Genomic DNA, 22,915 nt, shown 5'->3' with positions numbered 1-22,915 from the left:
CCTTTCCCCCGAAAAATCCCTGTTTAAATTCCCACACTTTTTCGTTTTTTATAAAACCATTAAATAGCAATTAAAGCTTTCCATCTGTGTAGGACGTGTATTGGAAAGCGTCTTTAGCCTTCTACATAATCTCCACCCAAATCGAAGCAAAAAATACTTCTCGGTAATTACACCCAGGTGCATCGTATAAAAAAGCAATTATTTTTTTGATACAATGTAATTTAAAAAATATATTTTGTAACCTAGGGGAATTCAGGTGTTCCAATCGTATATCTAATATCATTAAAAAGTATACCCGCAGCCAGATAAAAAAAGCAATTATTTTTGATACATTGTAATACAAAAAATATATTTTACAACCTAAAAGTATCATTAAGTATAATTAACGACTAGAATTCTCGGTAAATTACTTTTAAAAAATATATTTAATAACCTAGGGGTATCCAGGTGTTTGAAATCGTGTATCTACCCATCATTAAAAAGTATACCCGCAGCCAGCAATTATTTTTGTTACATTGTATATACCTAGGGTATCATTAAGTATAATTAACGACGAGAATTCAAAATATATTTTATAATCAAGAGGTATCATTAAGTATCATTAACGACGAGAATTCAAAATATATTTTAAAACCAAGAGGTATCATTAAGTATCATTAACGACGAGAATTCAAAATATATTTTTATAACCAAGAGGTATCGTATAATTATCCACGAGAATTCTAACTTTTAAAAAATTTTATAGAGGCTATAATTATCTACGAGAATTCCTATCGTAATTATTACTGGGAAAAAAATATTTTTAACCGTATAATTAAGCGTTCCCCGCGCGCTAGCGCGCGGGGACGCCGTGTGTCACCCCCCTCCCCCGGGGGCGGCGGGGACGGTGTATATAAACTCTCGGGATTTTCGGATATTTCATTCGTTCTTCACTCGACGTTCGTTATGGCATCTTCACTCGGTAAGCGAAAACTTAATATATCAGATGATGAGGAGGAAATAGATATTTTTGAGCAAATTAAAAACGTTAAAGAGGAAAATACTATCGAAAAAACCGGCATTGTCCCTCGATACGATATTAAACGAGGTTTAGCTAGTTACGTGACTTCATTACCAGCGTCGCGTGACGATTTTTATTTCGATATTCAAATATACAAGTACGAGGATATCAAAGATAGAGATAATAAAGATATTTGGCAATGCGATGGAAGAAGATTAAGATTTGTCGCGTCTAAAGATAGCGTCGAATGTAAACAAATTCGATCTATCGTGAACAAGATCGCCAAGCATATCATCGATAATCCCGACAAGATCACGAAAACTTATTCGTTTTTTAACAAAAACGAATAATTAATCAATATGGAATCCCAATATCTATTACTCGTATATCTATTAACGTATCTATATATACTATATACCCAATATATCAATTACTACTACTATTTAACATAAAAAAAGAAGACAATTATTACGTGGTGGATGGGATGGATATGAGACTGGAAGTTAATAGATTATCTACGTTCAAGATATGGTCTGTCGAAGGTATTAGCGTGGATGACATGGCAGCTAGCGGTTTTTATTGCATTAGTCCTAAAACCGTTCGTTGTTTTTCTTGCCTTACCGCCTTGACTGGATGGAGAGCCGACAATCATCCAATGGCTGTTCATGGCTACGAACAACCGTTATGCAGATTTGTTTTTCGGTCAGGAATGAGGTGTGGAAACGTTCCCATCGCTGGACGTAATTTTTTCGAGGAAATTGAAAGGGACTACTCGGGACCGGAAAATCATCCCACCAGAAAACAACTAGCACCTTGCCCACACATGTTACAAGCCAGATTCGAAATCGATTTAAAAGAAAAAGAAGAAAAACGAAAAAAAAAATATATAAAACTCTAAACAATTTGATAAACTTACTCATTTAAAGATGAGTAGTTCGAGCGATTCCGAAAATGAAGAACCGCTAAATTTAAGTGTTAAAGCTAATCCTAAACAATTTTATACTTGCGAAAAAATATTAGATAAAAAATCAAGAAAATACAAATGTAATCAAGTAGAATGTAAAATTAAATTTAAAAATTTAGAACGTATTAAATTAACCGAAGTAAACGAAACGTTTGTTAGTATAATTAATTCCATACTCTTTGAATTATTACGCAACCAGCAAGGATATAATAGAGTTAGATTTTGTATTCGTTCGGATGAGTTGGATAGTAGGATAAATTTAAGGTTTATGAATATTAATGAATTAACGGCTGAAAGAGTAATAGGAGCTATAAGTCAAGTTGCCCAATCAAATCGAAATTTCCATTTACAAAGCTCTTTAGTTTTTGACGTTATTTTTTTACATTGCGACGTACCCGTTGGACGTCGAACAAAATCGTTAAAAAATAGAAATATAGTAATTTTGGATACGTTTATAAAAACGAGTCCAAATTATATTTACATTGACAATACCGATAACTTATGTTTTGGAAGAGCTTTGGTGATAGGAATTTATTTGGCTGATAAGAGATTCGAAAAGAATACGAATGAAAAGTATCAAACATCGAACGAGTCAATTAATTATTTTAGAAAGATAAAAAAATGTAATCACCCCCTCCAAAAAGAAAAAGCGGAGCAATTATATAAAAACGCTAATATTTCTCCGGATACCGTTAATTTATTAGATATTCAAAATTTTCAAACTTACTTAAACGAATATCAAATTATTATATTCAGAGCTGATAATTTAGAAAAATATTTTGTCGGACCTTTCAAGGAAAAACAAATTTTTCTATTGTTAGTTAATGATCACGTGCATGTAGTTAAGGAATTGCATACAATGTTTGGCGGTATATCTTATTGTTCTAAATGTTTAAAAGTATTTCACAGAACTAATCAAAAGAATAATCACTTTTGCGAAACTCGAGTTAAATGTAGTAGATGTAGAACTTTAAATGTATTCCACGAAGATAAACTAATTAAACCTGTTAAATGTCGAAAATGCCATCGTTATTTTAAAGGAGAAGAATGTTTGAATTTTCATATATCTAACGGAACGTGCGATAACTTTAAAAGGTGTTTAAAATGCGGACTAGAACTGAAAGAAAAACACTCTTGCTCGAAACCATGTAAAAACTGTTTACGCGTACACGAGAGGAACCGTTGTTACGTTATGCCTCTTTCGAGAACGTACGAAAAAACCAGATATTGTTATTTCGATACCGAATCGATCGTTAAAAATAACGAACACGTCCCTGTCTTACTCGTAAGCGCTATGCAAGAAAATGAAGGGAACAATTACGAGTACGAGATATTTCGAGGGTTCGACTGCGTCGATAAATTTCTAAATTATTTATTCCGGACGAAAGAAATGGTTTTCCAACACGCGACAAAACGGCTTAAAGCAACTAAACCGGTTTTTGAAAATATTACGTTGTTAGCCCATAACAGTAAAGGTTTCGATTCGTTCTTTATTCTTCGTGGGTTATTAAAATTGAACATCATACCGGATATTGTTTTTGACGGAAGCAAAATGTTGGCCATTTTTTTGAAAAATCAAAAAATGAAATTTATCGACTCTTTCAATTTCGTCTCGCAACCATTAAGATCGTTCCCCGCGACGTTTTCTTTGGGTGAAAATAGAAAAGAATTTTTCCCTTACATATTCCACACCGAAGAAACTTTGGATTATGTCGGTCCACTACCGCCGAAAGAGTATTTTCAACCGGAACATATGAAAGAAAAAGATTATAAAGATTTTCTCGAATGGTACGCGACGAAATCGAGACAATCGGTCTATAATTTACGCGAAGAACTGGAATATTATACTATCATGGATGTTAAGGTTTTACAACAGGGTATGGATAAATTTAGACAATTGTTCGAGAAGGAAACTGGTTTCGATGTTTTAAATATGAACGCTTTAACCATAGCGGGGGCCTGCACGAATATTTTCCTTCATAAATACTTGGAAGAATTTACGCTCGGAGTAGTACCGTGTAACGGCTACAGGAATAACTACAATCAAAGCAAATCTGCTTTAAAATGGTTGGCGTGGGAAGAAAAAGAACGCGGAATAAAAATTCAATCGGTTCTCTCGTTGGAAGGGGAAAAAAAGATTGGACGATACCCGGTAGATGGTTATTCTTCTCAACCCGAAATAATATTTCAATTTGACGGAGATTTTATTCACGGATGTCCGAAACATACGAAAGGAGGCGAATGGAATCCTTTATTGCAAGATACGTTTAAAAATTTATACGAGAGAACTCTGGATCGAGATGATGATATCATGTGTAATGCACCGAACGCTGAATATGTTAGAATATGGAGTTGCGAGTTTGACGAAATGTTGAAAAACAGAATCGAGGTAAGAAAGTTTTGCGATTCGTTACACTTTCGAGATCCGATAGGGCCAAGATCGGCATTATACGGTGGTCGTACTGAATGCTTCAGGCTGTATCATAAAACAAAACCAAACGAAAAAATTCTATATTACGATGTTTGTAGTTTGTACCCCTTTGTATGTAAAAACAGAGACTATCCTAAAAATCACCCGGAGATTATTACGAGAGATTTTTCATTCGATTTGAATCATTACTTTGGGGTAATGTCTTGTAAAATATTAGCTCCGAAAGACGCTTACATACCGGCATTACCAATTCGAACCAGAAAAAAACTATTTTTCGCTTTGTGTCGTACTTGCGTGGAAAACGATATACAAACAGCCTGCGCGCATAACGACTCCGAGCGAGCTTTCGAAGGGATTTGGCCCACCCCAGAAATATACATGGCGGTCGAAACCGGTTACGTTATATTGGAAATCTTCGAGGTTCACCATTACCCCGAAAGGTACACCTATATCAAGGATAAAGATCCTGGTTTTTTCGGCAGTTACATTAATACATTTTTGAAACTAAAAATCCAAAACTCTGGCTGGCCTCGCAACGTTACCACCGACGAGGAAAAAACGGAATATTTAAGACTGATTAAAGAACGAGAGGATATCGAGATTAGACCCGAAGATGTAACAAACAATTCAGCTCTACGCGCGTTGGCGAAATTAGCTTTAAACTCGTTATGGGGTCGACATTGTTTAAACAACGATAAACCAAAATCGGTTTTCGTCAAGGATTATCAAGATTTCATTAAAATTATAATGGATCCGACATTGGAATTAACGGATATGCGGCCAATTAACGACGATGACGTTTGTTTAATGACCTACAAATTCAAAAAAGATTTTTGCCCGACATATTACAAAGGATCGGCAGTGTTGGGGAGTTTCGTTAGTTCGTACGGTCGGATCGAATTATTTCGAACTCTGAATAAATTAAAAGAAAGGGTTTTGTACTGCGATACGGATAGTATTATATTTATTCACAAAGAAAGTGACGAATTTCTTCCACCCGTCGGACAATTTATGGGTGATTGGACCGACGAAGTTCCAAATGGGTATATATCGGAATTCGTTACTTCGGGTCCGAAATCGTACAGTTACAAAACGAATACCGGGCATTGCGTTACGAAAATGAAAGGAATTTCGTTAAACAGGAAAAACGAACAGATAATTAACTTTGATTCGATCAAATCGGCTTTAGACACTCCGGGAACTAGTTACACTTTGGAAATCCCCTTTAACGTTGTGCGTGACAAAGCTCGCGCGAAACTACTTTTAGGAAATCTGAAAAAAAGTTTCGGCGTGACTTTTAATAAGAGAATAATCGCGGACAATTTTTTAACATATCCGTTTGGATACTCGTTAAAGCAAGATGCATCGTGAAAGTCTACGTTTAAAATCATTCAATGGTCATTGGACTTCCAATTCGTCGGAGTTGGAAGTTATCCCCGCGGAACTAGCAGCGTCGGGTCTCTTTTACTTGAACGACGGCTTAAAAACCATGTGTTTCAGCTGTCATAACTTATTCGATTGGGGAGGATCGAATGAGACTAATCCTCACGAAGTGCATCAAAAACAAGCTCCATTTTGTAATTATATTCTCGGACTCGATATTACTAACGTGAGTCTGGCTGATGAAGAAGGGGAAAAGAGAAGATTAAAGGAAGAAATCGTGGAATATTTTGACGAATCTATCAAAACGTTTACGTCTAGTTTCGTCGATTTAATTCTCGAATCGTCGATAGATGCTTTCAACACGGAATTTCAACTCTAAAAGAAAAAAAGTGACTTTCGACGATATCCCCGTGGTTTTTATTATTCCGTACGAAGATCGCGTTAATTGGAGAGAAATAAACAAACTCCAATTTCAAAAACGGATTGACGATTTTAATAAACTTTTTGAGAAATGTTTGATGCTTGTAGAATAAAATTCCAAGCCCCCATGCAAATTTTACTGGCCGGTAGTACTATGGCTGGTAAAACGACGTGGATATTTAACCTTTTGAAACACGCCCATTGTTTGATCGAACCACCTCCGGACAGGATAGTGTACTGTTATAAAGAATATCAACCAAAATTTGACATTGCGAAAAAAGAAATTAAAAACATTGAATTTATGGAAGGACTCCCCCCAGATGATTCTTCATTTTGGGATGAAAGTATTAATAATTTTCTAATAATAGATGATCTGGCATTCTCTTGTTATAATAGTTCCCATATCGCTAATATATTTTGCGTCGGCTCTCATCATAAAAATTTATCCGTCGCTCTTTTAACTCAAAATCTTTTTGGTCAAGGTAAAGAGAGTCGAACCATTAGTCTTAACTCTTCGTACATAATTGTTTTTAAAAATCCGCGAGACGGGTCTCAAATAACTTACTTGAGCAGACAACTATTTCCGAATAATAAAAACCTCGTAACTAGAGCGTATGATTTTGTTACCAAGGGTACTCCCTATTCTTACTTGTGTATCGATTTAAAACAAAACATTCACGATGATTTGCGTTTAAGAACAAATATTTTTCCGCATGAAGGAAATATGATTATTGTATGCGATGACAAATAAAATTTTGTATATAAAACTATTTATCGTTTCCGTATGTCTTTTATTTCGCGTTGGAACGTTCGAGGAGTTGGAATGGTTAAGAGAAAGCGTAAATCGAGTTTGTTAAAAAAAGTATTAAAAAGAAATTTTAAACGAAAAATTCGAAAGAGAGGACGTCATCCGCTACATAGACATTTACCATTTTTTCGTGGATTGGTACGCGCCAGTCAAAGTGGCGGAGGAAAATTAACCAAGGTACTGAAAAAAGCCAAGCAAAGTCAAATCAAAGCCGTTCACAACACGTCTTATAATTTGTTAAAGGGAAATATTCCTTTACCCGAAAAGGATAGAATTTATATTAAAAAACATCGAGTATATATAAGAAAAATCGCTAATAAAAGAGGTCTGGCTAAAAACAAACGGAAACTTCTTATAAAACAGGCGGGAGGATTTTTACCCGGGTTAATAGCTGCTTTGGTACCGACCTTGATATCTACCATCACTTCATTAGCGAGATGAAACGAATGGTATTACTACCCGAATCCGCTGTTTTATCGGGAGCTGAAAAAGAAGCGACAGAGTTGGATCGTGAAATGAGTCGGATTTTAAAACAAAACACCTCTTCGGAGGATAAACTTCGACATTATTTATTAACTTTACAAAAGTATTTGACTATGAAGAGCCTGATAGAACCTCCTAACGTCAACGTTGCAAATATTCCACCAGTTTTCCAAGTTCAACAACAACCCGTTCAACCACCGCAATTTCTAACACCTAATCCGTTTTCAGTATTGCAACAGCCGCCTTCGCAACAACAATCACCTCAAGGGACCCCCCTGGCTCTCTCAAGGTCAACGCCGAGGTCACCCTCGAGGGTGCCCTCGACGATTAAGAAGTCATTCCCACGGCCTAAACTCACGTCGACTCCGAAATCGAAAAGACATCGACGATATACCAGAGGTATACCGGAGGCGGAGGAGGGTGATGATGGTGATGATGGTGACGGTCATCCTTATCGCCCGAGACGTCTCCTTACGGGTATGAAATTGCGAAAAGTCAAAACACCGATAAAATGGTCTAAATGAATATGTACCAATTTTTTTAAAAATAAAAAAATATTTTATTTCATTTTTTCTCTTGATTCAATAAATGTATACACATATTTAACATAATAATAACGTCGTTGTAAGGTTTATCTTTCACATCGTACAATTCTCGTATTATTTCATTAAAAGAAAATCCGTGACACAAACTTGTTAAAACAAAAATAACGTGTCCCCGGCATGTAAATGAACTGTTCGGCTGTATTTGACAATTATTGTAATACCAATTGGAAGCGTAGCTTGATAGATTAAAACCGTAATAACTAGGGTCTTTACCGTACGAGCAAAAGAAATAACCGTTATCGTTAGTATCGATATAGACTCCTAACCAATGCAATCCTTCGTTTGAGGATGGTTCCGAATTGACTACGAAACAATAGGGTTTCCGTTCTGGTGGGTCGGGTAAAATATCTTTCGGGAACACTCCTATGAAGTAGGGTCTCGTTCGAGGATCTGTGCTTAAAAAAGGTTTAATTCTTCCGTGTTCATTTAACAACTTTTTGTAATTCCGGCTCGTAGAATGATCCTTTTATTATTTCGTCGTTTTCGTCTTTTATTATGTAAACAGTTGGAGTACGTAGTAGTACTTTATGTACGACAAAAATTTCATTCGTCCAATATCCAGTATATCCTTTACCAAAGGCGCCTTTGTCGGTCGTAATTCTCACCAAATCACCCTTGCGTAATTTTGGCTTGTTGCTTGTACGTTTCTTCTTGTAATATAATCGTTTCCATATTAAATGTTCGTTATTTATATTTACGTTTTTAGGCGCTATACCGATTGTTGAATGAACAGTAGCGTTATATCCATTTACAATTTTTTGTAAATGTTTCGTGTAATTATAATTCTTATTTCTCGTCATTAATCGAAACATTCGCGTTTTCAATGTTCTATTCCATCTTTCTATCATGGCGCATTTTAAATTACCGTAACTAGCGTACCAATGGATATCCTTACTTTTAAGATAGGCTTGCACTTTTTTGTTTTTAAACTCGCTTCCTTCGTCGGAATTTAACCTCGAAGGTGTACGTTGCTTAAAGATTGTAGCGAGAGCTTTTATAATTTCTTTCGCCCCCTTTGTTTTTAACGGTAAAGCCCACGCGTATCTCGACAAGACGTCAATGACGGTTAGAATATAACGATATTTGTTATTGTATTTGGACAATTGGGGTAGATCGATTAAATCGCATTGGAAAACCTCGTTCATACTAGTGACGTAAGTTTGGTTTCTAGGATATAATTTTCTTCTGGGTTTATGTTTCGTATACGCGGGTTGGGAAATCAACCATTGCTCGATATCTTCCTTTGATACATTTGGTAGAGCTTTTTGTAATTTTCTCACCGAACCTAAACTCGCGGGATGTTGCGGATCGTAATATATATTTTCGATTTTACGCGCTATTCGTTTACTAACCATCTTTGAAGGTATTTGGGAAATAAAGAAAAAAACCATCTGTGAATAAGCTTTTTATTTATCAAACGTAATTGTAAAAAACATCTCTTTTCAATTCCGTTACATTGTCGGTAATAATAAGAAATAATTGATCCAAATTTTCGTTCTTCTCTCCAAATCGTTTTTCAAATTCATTCTTCAGGTTCGTCTTATTTAACATCGATATCGCTTGTAGGATATTCAAGTCCGTATTCGAATTTGAGGTGCAGGATACGTGGTGCTCTATTTCGCCTTGGCAATTAAGATTACCGCAGCAGTTGGTCTTTTCCAGTAAACTTTCGGTAATGTCTCGCAAAATCATTGTTCTGAATAATTCCTTGGTATTGGCTTTTATTTCCAATTGCCGATCCAATTCCGGTTTTATTTGTTTCAATCGATTCCACGTGGTTTTATTTAAACAAAATCCTTTACAAGTAGCCATCCATAGTAAATCGTAACGATGAATATTCGAATTTTCGCATACGTATTGTCGAATGTCGATATACTTTGTTCCGGTTCCGGATACGTAACCTTCAACTTGAAAATTTTCCGGTAGGGTACTGTGGAAGCGAGGTAAGACGTCTTGGAAAAACAAGTTTATATAATCCACCAGCAACCATAAGTTTTGATATACTTTGTTACTAATAGTAACCATATATTCCGTTCTCGCATTATCGGAAATGGAAATAATTAGATCATCGCCAGCTTCGGCTATCTCGATAGTTTGTTTATCGGAGAGATTGTACTGTTGTTGTTTCATGATTTTCACGCGATCATTTGACGCTAATTCGTTGGAGACGTTTAATTTTATATTTCTTTCAACACCTTTTTAATTTCCTTAAAATCCCAACAATTACCGACAATAGTTACGTGTCTTTTGTTATTTCTAACTGTTACGAGAAGATTATTATCTTTTCGAGTTGGTAAATAAACGTACTCGTCCATACTCTCACTCTAGTTTGTACAAAACGTTACGATCCCTCGTTATTAATAACTCGTTTTCAAACTCGGCGTATACTATAGCTGTTACCGCAAACGCGAGTGGTCTTTTAAAACGTATAGTTAACCTTAAACTACCGTGTTTTTCTAAAGAACAATGCTCGGCACTAGCCTGCTCTTCCGGAGTAAAGTCAACAGCGTATAGAGTGTTACCTCTAGGATAATCAAAAAGACTAATGTAGTTTCCTTTATTTTTCCCATACATATCTAGAGCCGTAAATAAGGTAGCGTATTCCCTACAGTAATGATCCTGAGTAAAATCCGGTGTGAAAGGTTGATCTGGATAATTTTTATTCCCTACCGTAACTGATAAAAAGTTCAAATCTAGGTGTTCGAAATAAAATGGATTTTGAGATAAATTCCCATTGAAGGCTGATGTTTTAACGAATCCGATAATCATTCGATTAGGAATTCTACCCAAAAATAAGTTTTCTTTAATCGTGTCACTGTTCCCGGTTTCGATACTAAAATACTTTGCCACAGTTTGATTAATGGGATACACACACGGTGTTTTTTCCAAAACCATAGCATGCGCTAACATAATTTCAGTGTTTGGTTTTATTTTCCGTACAAATAAAGAAGCTGATTTAATAACGATTTTATAATTAGTAATTGGATCAGGAGGAGGAGGGTTACCACCTTGGGGCGGAGCAGCAGGAGCACCAGGTTGATAAATTATTGGAAAAGTATCCGCTGATCTAATAAATTTAAACTTTATATCAACGTTGTTCAATAAGAACTTGTTCATCTTACATACATCAACGTGTAATCTCCCTATCATTTCAAATATTTTAGATGCTCCGGTTCTAGTTCTTCTAGATTTCATTCCGTTATTATCGGCATGGTGTGAATCGGTATTTGATAGTTTTGTATCTTTGTAAAACATTTCTAACGCCAATTGCGTGTCTTTAGCTTCTTTCCCATAATTTAACATTGTTTCGAAATAAGCGATATATGGGGCCAAATTATTCACGACTTGAACCTGAGTATCGTTAAACATAACTTCTATTTGATCAAATAAACTCCATAAGGTTAAATTAGCCGGGCCGAGTTTATCGCTTCCCGCGATAGCTTTCCATTTATTATCAGTTGTATCAAATCCTAATATTTGAGCCTTAACGTACAGTTTAATTTTTGAAGTGTCTATATAACTATCAGGAGTTCCGGGAATAAAAAATTCCAATGGACCACCATCCGTTATAGCATTAACAGTTTGTAGTTGTATATCGTTACTGGCCACAATATTCAAATTAGAGACGGGTTTAGCGAACAAATCTAATTCTGACATCATTCCTTCCATTTTTTTGTATAACTTTATTTGTCACTGCTTAAGCGTAAACTAATTATTACTCGCGTATATTCCCTACTTTTATACCCCCCCTTTGATTTTTATCGAGTCTTCTTTAAGCTAAAAAATCAGACTTCTTCCTTATTCTTTTCACTTTTCTCTTTCCTAGCTTACTGGCTCTTTTTCTTCTTTTACGCCTTCCACTCCCAAATTGCGCTTCCCCTATTTTATCACCCGCTTTATGTAATAAATTAGACCCCGCAATTTTAATATTCTTTTTGAAAGAGCTTTTAGGATCTGCTCCCGTTGATATATCACCAAACCATCTACTTCCGACACCTATCGCTTCTCGTCCAACAGCTTTTGCTGCTGGTTTGAGTATGGGGGTTATGAACCGAACTAAACTCTTAAATATCGATCCTAATCCATTTCCTCTTTGAAATACTGGCCCAACAAACGCCCCGCCCGATTGTTGTAAATAATAATTATAATATCTATTCCGTACAGACATTATTAGTGATTACGAATCCTTCTAAAATGTAAAGTCGTAACAGTTTTTCCGAGTTTGAATGGAATTTTCGTTCCCGAATCTGTCTTTATATCAATCTCAACTAAATTAAAATTGGGTGTACGTACTGGATAATAATTAATTGGATTGAATGTTAACACGTGAGGTTTATTATCTCGACTGTTTTCAGGTCTTGGAATTGTACGTAAAAGCCCACCCCAAGAGTCACCTATTACCTGGGGGTATATGAGACTCGTATAAATGAATAAGGTTTGTACACCTCTATTTATATCTCCGAGATGTTTACTTTCCGTATTGTTCCTCAACGGAGTGTCTACTTGACTCTTATCAAATCCTAACATGTAACCTAATCCGGGATTATCTTTTGGAAATGTAATTGAAAAATAATCCATATATTTAGCCTCATTTTTGGTTATTTTATTCCATGGGGTATTCTCTTTAACAATACCAACCCCGCATTTGATTGTTACTGTTCCTGTTTTATTATACACAAAATCGAAATATTTTCGTTTCGATTCGGGTAAAACCATTTTCATTGCTTCGACCACAGTATCTATACTTTCATACGTTCCGTGAGGTATCGTGTAAGCTTTCGTTTCGATTGATGCTTTATTAACATCTTTATCAACGTCAACGACTCTATTTCGATCCCTTGAAACAAATTGTTTGACTTGGAATTTACCCAAATTTCTGGTATCTAATTGATCCCGCGCAATGTCTAAAGGATTACTAGCTATATATGTTTCCCGAAAAATCCATCGATCCCAATCTAATTCCGCTATTCCAAGTACTTTTCCATATTCTTTAGGAAACTTAATAGCCGTTTGTTTGTCTCCGTTAATTTTAATTTGCATAAATGTCATTCCCTCTTTCGTTATTACTTCAAAATTTATATCATCCCCAGCTTTTGTTGTTATTGACTGTTTAAACGTTTCGAATAATTTTTGGTATATACTAGTAGGTTCGTCGTTCGGTCCCCTCACTATATTACCCAAATTACCACAACCCCCTTCACCAATTTCATACTCATAATCAAGATCCACCGATCTAACGACAAATTCATCAAAACAATCAGTTATGTTATCCCACTTGGAAGGCATATTTATTTCCGACAATCCAACCTCCCAATTTCCATCCGATAAATTATACGTTGTAGGTAGTTCAGTTCTATAACTTGTTTTAGTATTTTCAGGATATAATTGCATGGAGGCATTACTAGGTAAAGTAATGTAAAAGGAATCGTAAGCGGGTGCTAACATTGCCATGTTTACTTGTCGAGTTATTTATTGCTAATGACTTATTCATCAATGTACTAATTGCTTTTATTAACATTTTTGATTGACAGGTGTGATTCTGAATTATGCAAATTTTAATCATTTTCGGTTCATTTACATGTTTAAGGTCGGATCTCTGAATTATACAAATTTAGATCCTAATTTGCATAGTCAAAAGTGAGATTTCTGAATTATGCAAATTTGGATCATTGTTGGCTAATTTGCATGCCTAAAAGTGTGGTAACTTACTACTCACCCACAAAGCTTTACACAATTCCAGCGCAAACGAATATGCCGATGACAATGCCATCATAGCTGCAAACAAAAACCTCCACCAACTAATTGATGATGCTCAAACAGACCTGAATTCTCTAGAAGACAAGCTGCTCTCTAAGGGACTAATCCTAAATAGGGATAAAACCAACTTCATGATATTTAGTACCAACAAAGAAATGAGAAGGGAAGCAGCTAGTGTAAACAGCATATGCTCCGGCGCGGTAAAAAGAGTCACGCACTACAAGTACATCGGAATATGGATTGACGAACAATTAACATGGACACCGCACATCGATTACACTATCAAAAAAGTGAAATCGCGTATATGGCTTCTAAAGCCATTACAAAAACATCTGGATATGGGAACTCTACGAATACTATATAATGCCCTTATAAAACCACTAACAGATTACGGAAATATCTTTTACCACAACGCGCAAAAAACAGCACTCTCTAAATTAAACACCCAATTAAATGCTAGCGCAAAATTAATAACCAAAACCAGCAAACGTTCCTCCGCAACCGCGGCAAGAAAGACAGCGAACATAAAAACCCTGCACCATAACTACGTACTCAATCTACTAATCTTCACACACAAAGCTAAATACAACACACATCCGGATTACATACAGGACTGGTACCCACAGCACCAACAATCTAACAACACCAGAGGCCAAAAATATAACGTGTCTCAAGAACCTTTTAATAATAAATACCGCCACCGAAGCACCAAATACAACGGCATAAAAGTATGGAACAGCCTACCGAATAACGTAAAAAACATAGAACAGCTCTCTGCCTTTAAATTAGCAGTAATAAAGTATCTAGACTCAGAACAATATAATCATGTATATTAACTAATTGTAATTTAAATCGGACCTCTACGAAAACAAGTGTACACTTATGGAGTGATCCAATAAAAAGCTTTTTACCTCTCCGTGTGACGTAGTCCAGGAGAGGTTCTGTAACGGCCGTGTCTGTCTGTGTGTCTGTCTGTCTGTGTGTGTGTGTGTCTGTCTGTCCGTTGTTACACCCACGTGACCGCGTTCGCAGTTTGCGTATCGGAGCAAACGTGTTCGCCATTTCCGAACTGCTTTCACAGTCACGGAAATGGCTCCTCTACTTGAGTTCTCACACCACCATCTTCTGGTCTTTGTCCATCCCACACGGACACTAGTCTGTTCTTACTGGCTTCTAATCACCACCATCTTCTGGTCTTCGTCCATTCCACGTGGACACCAGTCTGTACATACTGGCTTCTAATCACCACCATCTTCTGTTCTTTGTCAATCCCACATTGACACCCGTCTGCACTTACACTGGCTTCTAACACCACCATCCACTGGTCTTCCGTCTGTTCCACATAGACACCAATCTGTATCATTGGCTTCTACTCCATTATCATCGTTTGGTTTTAGGATATACGCGGCGATCAGCTAGGGTTACGAGAAACGTCTAGCCTCCCTAAGGTGGGATCGACCACCGAAGGTTTTCGCAATTGCGCTTTTTCCTTACTATTATAATGGAAACGAATCGTATATATACCCCAAAATTTGAAGAAAGCGGGAAGAGGGGTACCCTTCACTTTAAACGTCAATATTAGCAAAGTTTGAGAAGATAATAGGTATAACTTTATTTTAAACGATTTAACTATTATTAATGTTAATTATTGAAGATTAAAATAATTAAAAATAGTTATATTTATTTAAATATTAAAGATAAACCTCTCGTGCAAAGAGAGATTATCATTGCCTCCTATATCTACCAAGGCCCGTGCATGCGATATATTTCCTTCATTGCCTCCTATACCTATCAAGGCCCGTGCATTGTGATATATTTCATTCATTGCCTCCTATATCTATCAAGGCACGTGCATTGTGATATATTTCATTCATTGCCTCCTATATATATCAAGGCCCGTGCATTGCGATATATTTTTCAAAACAACAACAAAAATGGGAAGCTCCTCTCAGAAACATAATAATTTCTTCTCTCTGTATATGAAATGAAAATATGGATAATATTGCGCTCCTTTAATGGTATGAATCCTTGCCTGTTTATTAATATTTTACGTAGGAGTAATACGTTTTTAGCGAAGTCTAGAGAGGATAAACATAAGCGAGATTGTTTCGGAAAAAAAATACTGCTTCCACTAATGGGTTTATACTCCTTGTTACTGTTGTATAGAGTAATCATGATAAAAGCTTAAAAAATTACGAGAGGACAGACCTTTTTTATCCTCTTGTTCTATTCTTAATAAGAATATAAAACATTTATTTTGTATCAAAAAATATTTTTTGGTGCTAAGATTGCTTTAAAAAAATCCAAACGGTTAGGCATTGGTAAAAAAGAGAAACGATATTTTTCTAATCTAATGAGATAACGCCCACCTAGTTGAAAATTGCCCTTTTTTATCCGCGGAAGCCATTCTTAATGAGAATTTCGATGCTAGTAGGTTGTCAATTAAACTACCGGTATATTATTGTTGTTGGAAATTGGATATTAAGTCAAATTAGGTGGTTGTAAAGAGCCAGCTGGTTTTTGCCACTTCTTTTTGTGAGTATTTGATTTTTGTATGTAAAATGGAGGAAGATAATGTTGAGAGTAAGGATGAAATGCGGAAGCGCAAAGCGCGGGAAAGGATGAGGGCAAAAAGGTCGACGTTTTCATTGGATACTTAAGGTTATATAATCTTCTCGACACGGAGAGGTAATATTTTGGTTTTCCCAACTTGTTTATTATTATTATTATTATTATTATTATTATGAAATTGGAAGGGAAAGCCCTGTAAAATTTTCTGCCGCAAATTTTGGAAAGAATAGATTCTAACTGCAGGGTATCCATTTTCTTTGCTCGGTTAAGAGGGTTTGTCTAATTATACGTGATACCTCTGTCCCTGGTATCAATAAATAATATACGTACTCTGCACTGCGTCCTTACTTAACCTTCAAGGATTTAATACTTCGTGCAGCTTAGGAGATTCCATTGATTGTCAAAAAGACCATAATATGCCATCGGATACACTGCTAAGACTAGTGGAACTTTAGTATAATACTAATTTCGCATTGTAAATAAAGTGTTCCTTGAGAAATGGTCGTCATCTTGTTTACGGCGAACCCCAATAAGTTGAATACAATGAACACAACCACCTTCTCAAATGTAGGCACCATTTTGTGACCCATGCTGCTTTGAATGTGCGTATTCTCCTATTCAGTAAACCTTTATTTCCGCCAAACGGTTTTCAAAGGGCGACATATTGAGGGAATTGGTTGGGCATTGAATTTCTAGATGGTTCTCTTCAAAATGCGCCGTTTTCAACCAAACCTTTATGCACACTTAAGTTGAAACTGACATCAAGAATCACTCAGTAATCTAGATAGAAATCTCTCTTCACCCCCTGGGGCCCTGGCATTTGCGAACCATAGTGGAACAGAAAACCGCACCCGTGGCCATATCTTCACCGGAGGAAGATTTGAAGTTTCATTCCACAATTGTTGACTTATACATCTGTTTAATATTAAGGGTATAAGAATATGGCTCAATGCTTTGATTCTGTGGTGGACGTGTATTCAGAACATTACAGTGAACATCACTGCCCCTTAACTAGAATGTCATTCGGTTATTTATACGAGCTATGTTCAACTGATCACCTTCTCTTTAAAATCACGAACCAAAGTTCTACTAGATATTTCTCTGTTTTAGTTGTCGCTCAATGATTCGCAAACTTCGCGGAAGCCAAATTTTTCCACAGTTGCAAATGGGGCGTGGTCTTTTGCTACCACATACACAAGACTTTTATTGCTCGCCGCTTTGAAATTGAAGAAAGCGCTATGAACAGTCTATTGAAATTTCACATCAAACCATCATAAGCCACAGAACCAGGCCTAACTGAAATAAGAGCGAATTTAAACCTTTGCATGACGTTCCAAAGTTGCAAGAAGATGAATGGCAACTTGCAATGAATTTCTCGCAAAAAAGACACTTGTCTCTAACTTTCTTGGTTTTCGAACCATGATATGATACAACGTGTCCAATATACTCAAAGTGTTCCTGAATGTTGCAAAGTCCATCCATAGTTGCCCTGATTAAACTGGTTTTTGAAATCCTCATCAGTGTATAGAGCCATTATAAAAGGTTTCGCGGTTCATAATATGTTGAAAAGCTTAAGGGCTTCGAGTAATGTTAGACGCAGCGTGGCGTGTTCCGAAAAATATTACTTTATCTCCGAGGAAATATAACCTTAATTCTTCACGTGTTTTGTATGCCGTTTTTTCTCGTGCATTAAATGTCTGAATTATATGACAGGTTATTAAATTCACGCGTATTTTCCATTCTATTTAAAAACGCGTTTAACTTAGATTTTATACTTAAACTAGGCTTAGTAATTTTTTAACGTCTGACTCAACTTACGCGTATTTGGACGAGGAACAGGGAAATGGTTGGCCTTCAAAATCAACCTCAAAAGTAAGAAATTTGTGGCTACGTTAAACAAGATTGAAAATCTGTTATCTTAAACCTGATGATATGATCATAAAAAATTGGGTTTCTGATGGATGAACAGTTACACCGAAAGAAATTTAAACTAAAGTATTTAACTCGTTTAGAAACGGAAAACAAAAGTGGCCACCCTTCTAGAGAAATTAGGAAATGGTCATAAGAAAGAACTTGAAGGTACACCTGAAAGGTATTCTAATAAAACTTTGTCAATCAAATTTATTGATTTCTACTTGTAACTGAATGATGATTTAATATTACGATAAATACATTAATGGGTGAAAAACATAAAGAAGAAGAAAGGCACAAAAAAGAAGTCTCTCGTAAGCCTCAACTCGATTGAAAGTTAAAAAAATCTACTTCAAAATAAACCTATAAAAATGCATTCATTTCTCGTAGAGTATGAAATGACTATACGAAATATTTAGGAAGAGATTGCGAGATTTGAAGAGAAATATGAAACAATGAAGAACATTTTGAACGAATGAGCCGAGAAAAAATTGTAATTATTAATTATAATTATAATATTTTAATTGGAAGCCGATATTTTGAAATGCCATCACAGTTCTTTTAGTGTGGAGTCGGAGACGCAAACAATTCAGGCGAATCTGACAATATCAGAAACCGCTGATAATTTTTCGGATACATTATGTTTAGAAAATGCTTTCTTTTGAAATCTATCGGTGACACCGTGGGAAATGTCGAGACTCTGGGTTCCCCCAAATTAAGCGGTCCTTCAAATGAAACCCCTACCATCGAACTGCTTTTACCAAAGAAATACACAGTATTGTTGTCTTTTTAAAGCTTTCAGATTAGATTTTTGGTTGAAAAAATGTGTACATTTCACTTGAAATAAAAATTTTATTCATACTTGTTTTGCTTTGTTAAGTGGATAGAAGTAGTATAAATAGCGCTTCAGAATTTTGGAAAGTATCTTTCTAACTTGACCTGTCCGGAAGTAAATACGGAATTAGACCATGGAGTCTAGCAAGCCCACCATCTGTAGAATCATCTTTACCGCGACTTTAGGGATAATAACCCCGAATTTAGTATTAACATTTAAATATTTGAGACGATTGTTCGAAAATATCGCCAATCATGGCATAATGGAATTTTTCTCGACGAATCAGCAGGGTGGATAAGAGTTGATCTTTCTTACCACGCTAATTTAGAAAACATCAGGCAAAATGGACTGAAAAAGAGTCGGGAGAAAGTTAATTTATTCGAAAGTACTATAGTTTATTTCTGTTTCTATTTGTACTTATTTTTTCTTAAGGTGGAGAAAATCCCGTTGCCGGTGGGCGGCGAGACGGAAATGGTGGACATCCTAATTTTCTTAGGGTTTGAAGTTGCCCTTCCATTAGCAGTGGTCACCCAACCTACCATTTTGACGTTAGATCTACCATCCTTCTAACCCATCCCATATGCCGTGCTGTTTCTGCCGTGCCACCCCCCCCCTACACAGGAAATCCGTCGTTTGTCCCTGAATTAGGTTTCGCCAGCCAGAGGAAAAGACCTCAGTCTACAGGTTCAGAGAGATCTAAAAAGAAAAGGTGGGTGAAGCCAATCATCGTGTCAGACAAGTTACAAAAACAAATCAATCTCGATGAGATAATGACCCAGATATTGGCAGATCCTGAAGAGGATTAATTTTTTTTCACTCTTTCTTTTCACTTCTATACTAAATAATAAAAAAATTAAAATACGTTCACTCTCCCTTTTCATTTATCTACTAAACACACTTTTATCTTCAAAGATAAGACAGATTGAAATCTCATAAGCCTCAAAGCAGTTCGAGGAGTAAGTTCATCCTGCCATCTCATTTTTTTGACTAAGTATACATTTTAACTCCCCAGATAGCCAGTGCAAGATTTCTATAGTCTCAAAGTGGTTCGAGGTGAAGTCGGTATATAAACCCCCGAAATATTCCTCATTATTCTACTCCGAGTTACACCCTCCATAAACGTAGTAGTATTTCATAAAATTGTTATAAATGTTTCTGTGTAACACTTGTGATAAGCGGTATAAGAGTGAAAACATGCTGTCAAAACACGTGTGCAAGCAGCATGACGATTTTAAATGCCGCATTTGTGATCGGAAATTTAAGATAAAATGTACGTTGGAAAGACACATCCGCGAACAGCTTGGCGATACTAAATATTCGTGTGTTAAGGCCTGTTCAGACTGACACTTTTTGCGCGTTCGTATCTTCGCTTCGCTTGTTTGCAACATCGCGCTACTGTCCACATTGGGTTTTCGCTACTTTGCGTCCTCACCTCGCGAAGATACAAATTTCTTGCGACTAGGCCAAGAATTTCGCGCCTTCGCGAGAAAAGCACCAATCGCAGACGAGAGGAAGGGTGGAGTGTGGAGGGTGTCGATTAGTTTCATTTTTGTCACTTTTTCACAATGCCGGAAGCAGCGTGCAGCTCAGTCGAGCCACAATTAATAAATATGGTCAACGTACATGGAGCAATGATTTGTCAAATTTCATTGGCTCTCAGAATAGGAAAAGCAAAATATTTGCGTGTATCTGAACAGTAGGGGAAATATTTTTCATGTACTGTTACGAAGATGCGAATGAACGAAGGCGCGAACACGCGAGCGCGAGCTCAATGTGGACAAAGCTTTAGGTGTGGGAGAAATTTCGCGCGCGAAACTCATCTTAACCGTCACTCCCAGATACACAGTCGAAACCCGTTACCATCACCTCAAAGGTCTTCTGTCTCTACCCAACCTGACGATTCCTCGTCAGAGGATTATCAGATGGCAACATCTCCAGAAGAGCCCGCCTCTGATAATTCCTTCTCTAACAATGCTGAGGAGATGTTAGCTCTGGGTGATGCCGTTCTTAGCGCTAGATATACCCCGCCAGATATTCACACCTACTTCGAACTCTTTATTATCTCTCTAATCTTCAGTTTAATGAAGTATTTGAGCCATCAATTGTTTAAAAGAAAGGGGATAAAGTGAAATATATTGATTCGAGCACGTTATACTAAAGTCTTGGACGATGGTACAGAAGTTGAACACACCCCATAACATCCGAAGCGCAACTTAAAATTAACGAACACGTTTTGTTAGGTTTCAATACTACATTTATTTTATCAGCTATCAACGATTTTAGTACTCGGACTCCATATCATAAACTTGGACAACGAATTTCTTGGATATTTCGGATTCCACGTCAGAATTTTCCACAGCCATGTCGGATGTTTCTGATTCCGTATCAGAAACTTTAACATCCGATCTTACATCCTTGCCTGTTTCGGATTCCACATCAGAAATCTGCACATCCGATTTCACGCTAGGGAAGTTGGAAGCTCCGGATTCCGCGTCAGAAAATGGCAAATCGATATGAAAGTTAGGCATGCCGGATGTTTCTGATTCAATATCAGAAACTTTAACATCCAATCTTAAATCCTTGCCTGTTTTAGATTCCACATCATAATTTTCCACAGCCTCGCCGGATGTTTCTGACTCCACACCAGAAACCTGCACATCCGATTTCACGCTAGGGAAGTTGGAAGCTTCGGATTCCGCGTCAGAAAGTGGCATATCGATATTAAACTTTGGCATGTCAGATGTTTCCGAATTCGTATCAGATTTTTCAAAGCCAATATCAGCGTTATACAAACCTTTCGGCGTTTTTAATTTGTCTGGAAAAAAATCATCTGTTACGTTACAGCTTGCATTAATAGAATCTGGAGCATCCAAAATACTGTAATCAAGCAATTGAGGATAATAACCTTTCCTCCCACGCTTCCCCGTGGTTGTTGTCTTGTACCGATCACTTAGTTTAGAATTCGGAATTCTAAGTGTCGGAGCTGTTCTATGGCAAAGCATTTGAACAACTAAAATGTGGAAACACTGATTTTTTCCCCACTTGCACATACAAGGTCGCTTAACATCAATGGAATTAACAACGTTTATTCTGTTCTCGTGAAAAGGATCTCCGACTTTGTAAACTATCAAATGCTGACAAAACTCAACTAGTCCATTTTTCAAACACATTTCTGCCAAAAACCCAGTAGAAGCTCTATGTTCTAGTTTGACTTCGGTATAGGAGCTTAATTTAGATTTAACCTCTTGGATTATCTCCTTCTCTGAGCGGAAATTCAATTTCAGTTCATAGTTGCAATCTTTAACGTTCTCTTTCACTGTGTGGTCTCCCTGAATATTCTTGTATGCTTTGCTGAACGAGTCCAAAGCAAAATGCTGCAAATGAGTCATTTTTAAAACCGCTTCAGCAAAATCAAGTTCCTTTCCTTTAGTACTTGATTTTAATACAATATGGAACGATTCGCTTAAATTATTTGTTGGATTTTTTGATTGAAACGCAGGAAAACGTTTGAAACGCGCCGCAATCGCATTATATTTCAAGTCTTCTCTCAAAAACGTATCGCCGTTTGTCAAAAAAGACTGCGAACATTTGCTACGATATTTCTCGTACTGTTCTTCAAACTGTTTCTCGTTTTCACATTGTAAAAGGGCACCCAAATGAAGCCGATATCCTTTAAGGTCTGAAGTAGTACCACCATTTCTACGCAACCAATATTTTACATCGTTTTTGATGTGGTTGTGACAAAAC

General features: G+C 36.5%; 1 protein-coding gene across 1 annotated transcript; it reads left to right on the top strand.

Moving 5' to 3' along the window:
* The first annotated feature begins 1,490 nt into the window (after window positions 1-1,490).
* Window positions 1,491-6,157, top strand: LOC149662097 (E3 ubiquitin-protein ligase XIAP-like). Its single transcript, XM_089842273.1, has 4 exons — window positions 1,491-1,740; window positions 4,712-4,835; window positions 5,352-5,474; window positions 5,770-6,157. Exons 1-4 carry the CDS (start codon window positions 1,491-1,493, stop codon window positions 6,155-6,157), a joined length of 885 nt encoding a protein of 294 aa, XP_089698399.1.
* The last annotated feature ends 16,758 nt before the right edge of the window (window positions 6,158-22,915 follow it).

The sequence above is a fragment of the Phalangium opilio genome, unplaced genomic scaffold (genome assembly GCF_054372755.1).
Source record: "Phalangium opilio isolate 3A_F unplaced genomic scaffold, DU_Popi_V2 ptg000063l_1, whole genome shotgun sequence".
NCBI lineage: Eukaryota > Metazoa > Arthropoda > Arachnida > Opiliones > Phalangiidae > Phalangium > Phalangium opilio.
Note: the sequence above shows the minus strand (reverse complement) of the source record. Positions and strands in the feature narration are given on the sequence as shown.

Coding starts and splice junctions, on each gene's coding strand:
- LOC149662097 (XM_089842273.1), top strand. CDS start 1,491: ATGAGACTGGAAGTTAATAGATTATCTACGTTCAAGATATGGTCTGTC. Junction 1,741..4,711: donor AAACGTTCCCATCGCTGGAC/GTAATTTTTTCG, acceptor ATATACAAACAG/CCTGCGCGCATAACGACTCC. Junction 5,475..5,769: donor GTTACTTCGGGTCCGAAATC/GTACAGTTACAA, acceptor GCATCGTGAAAG/TCTACGTTTAAAATCATTCA.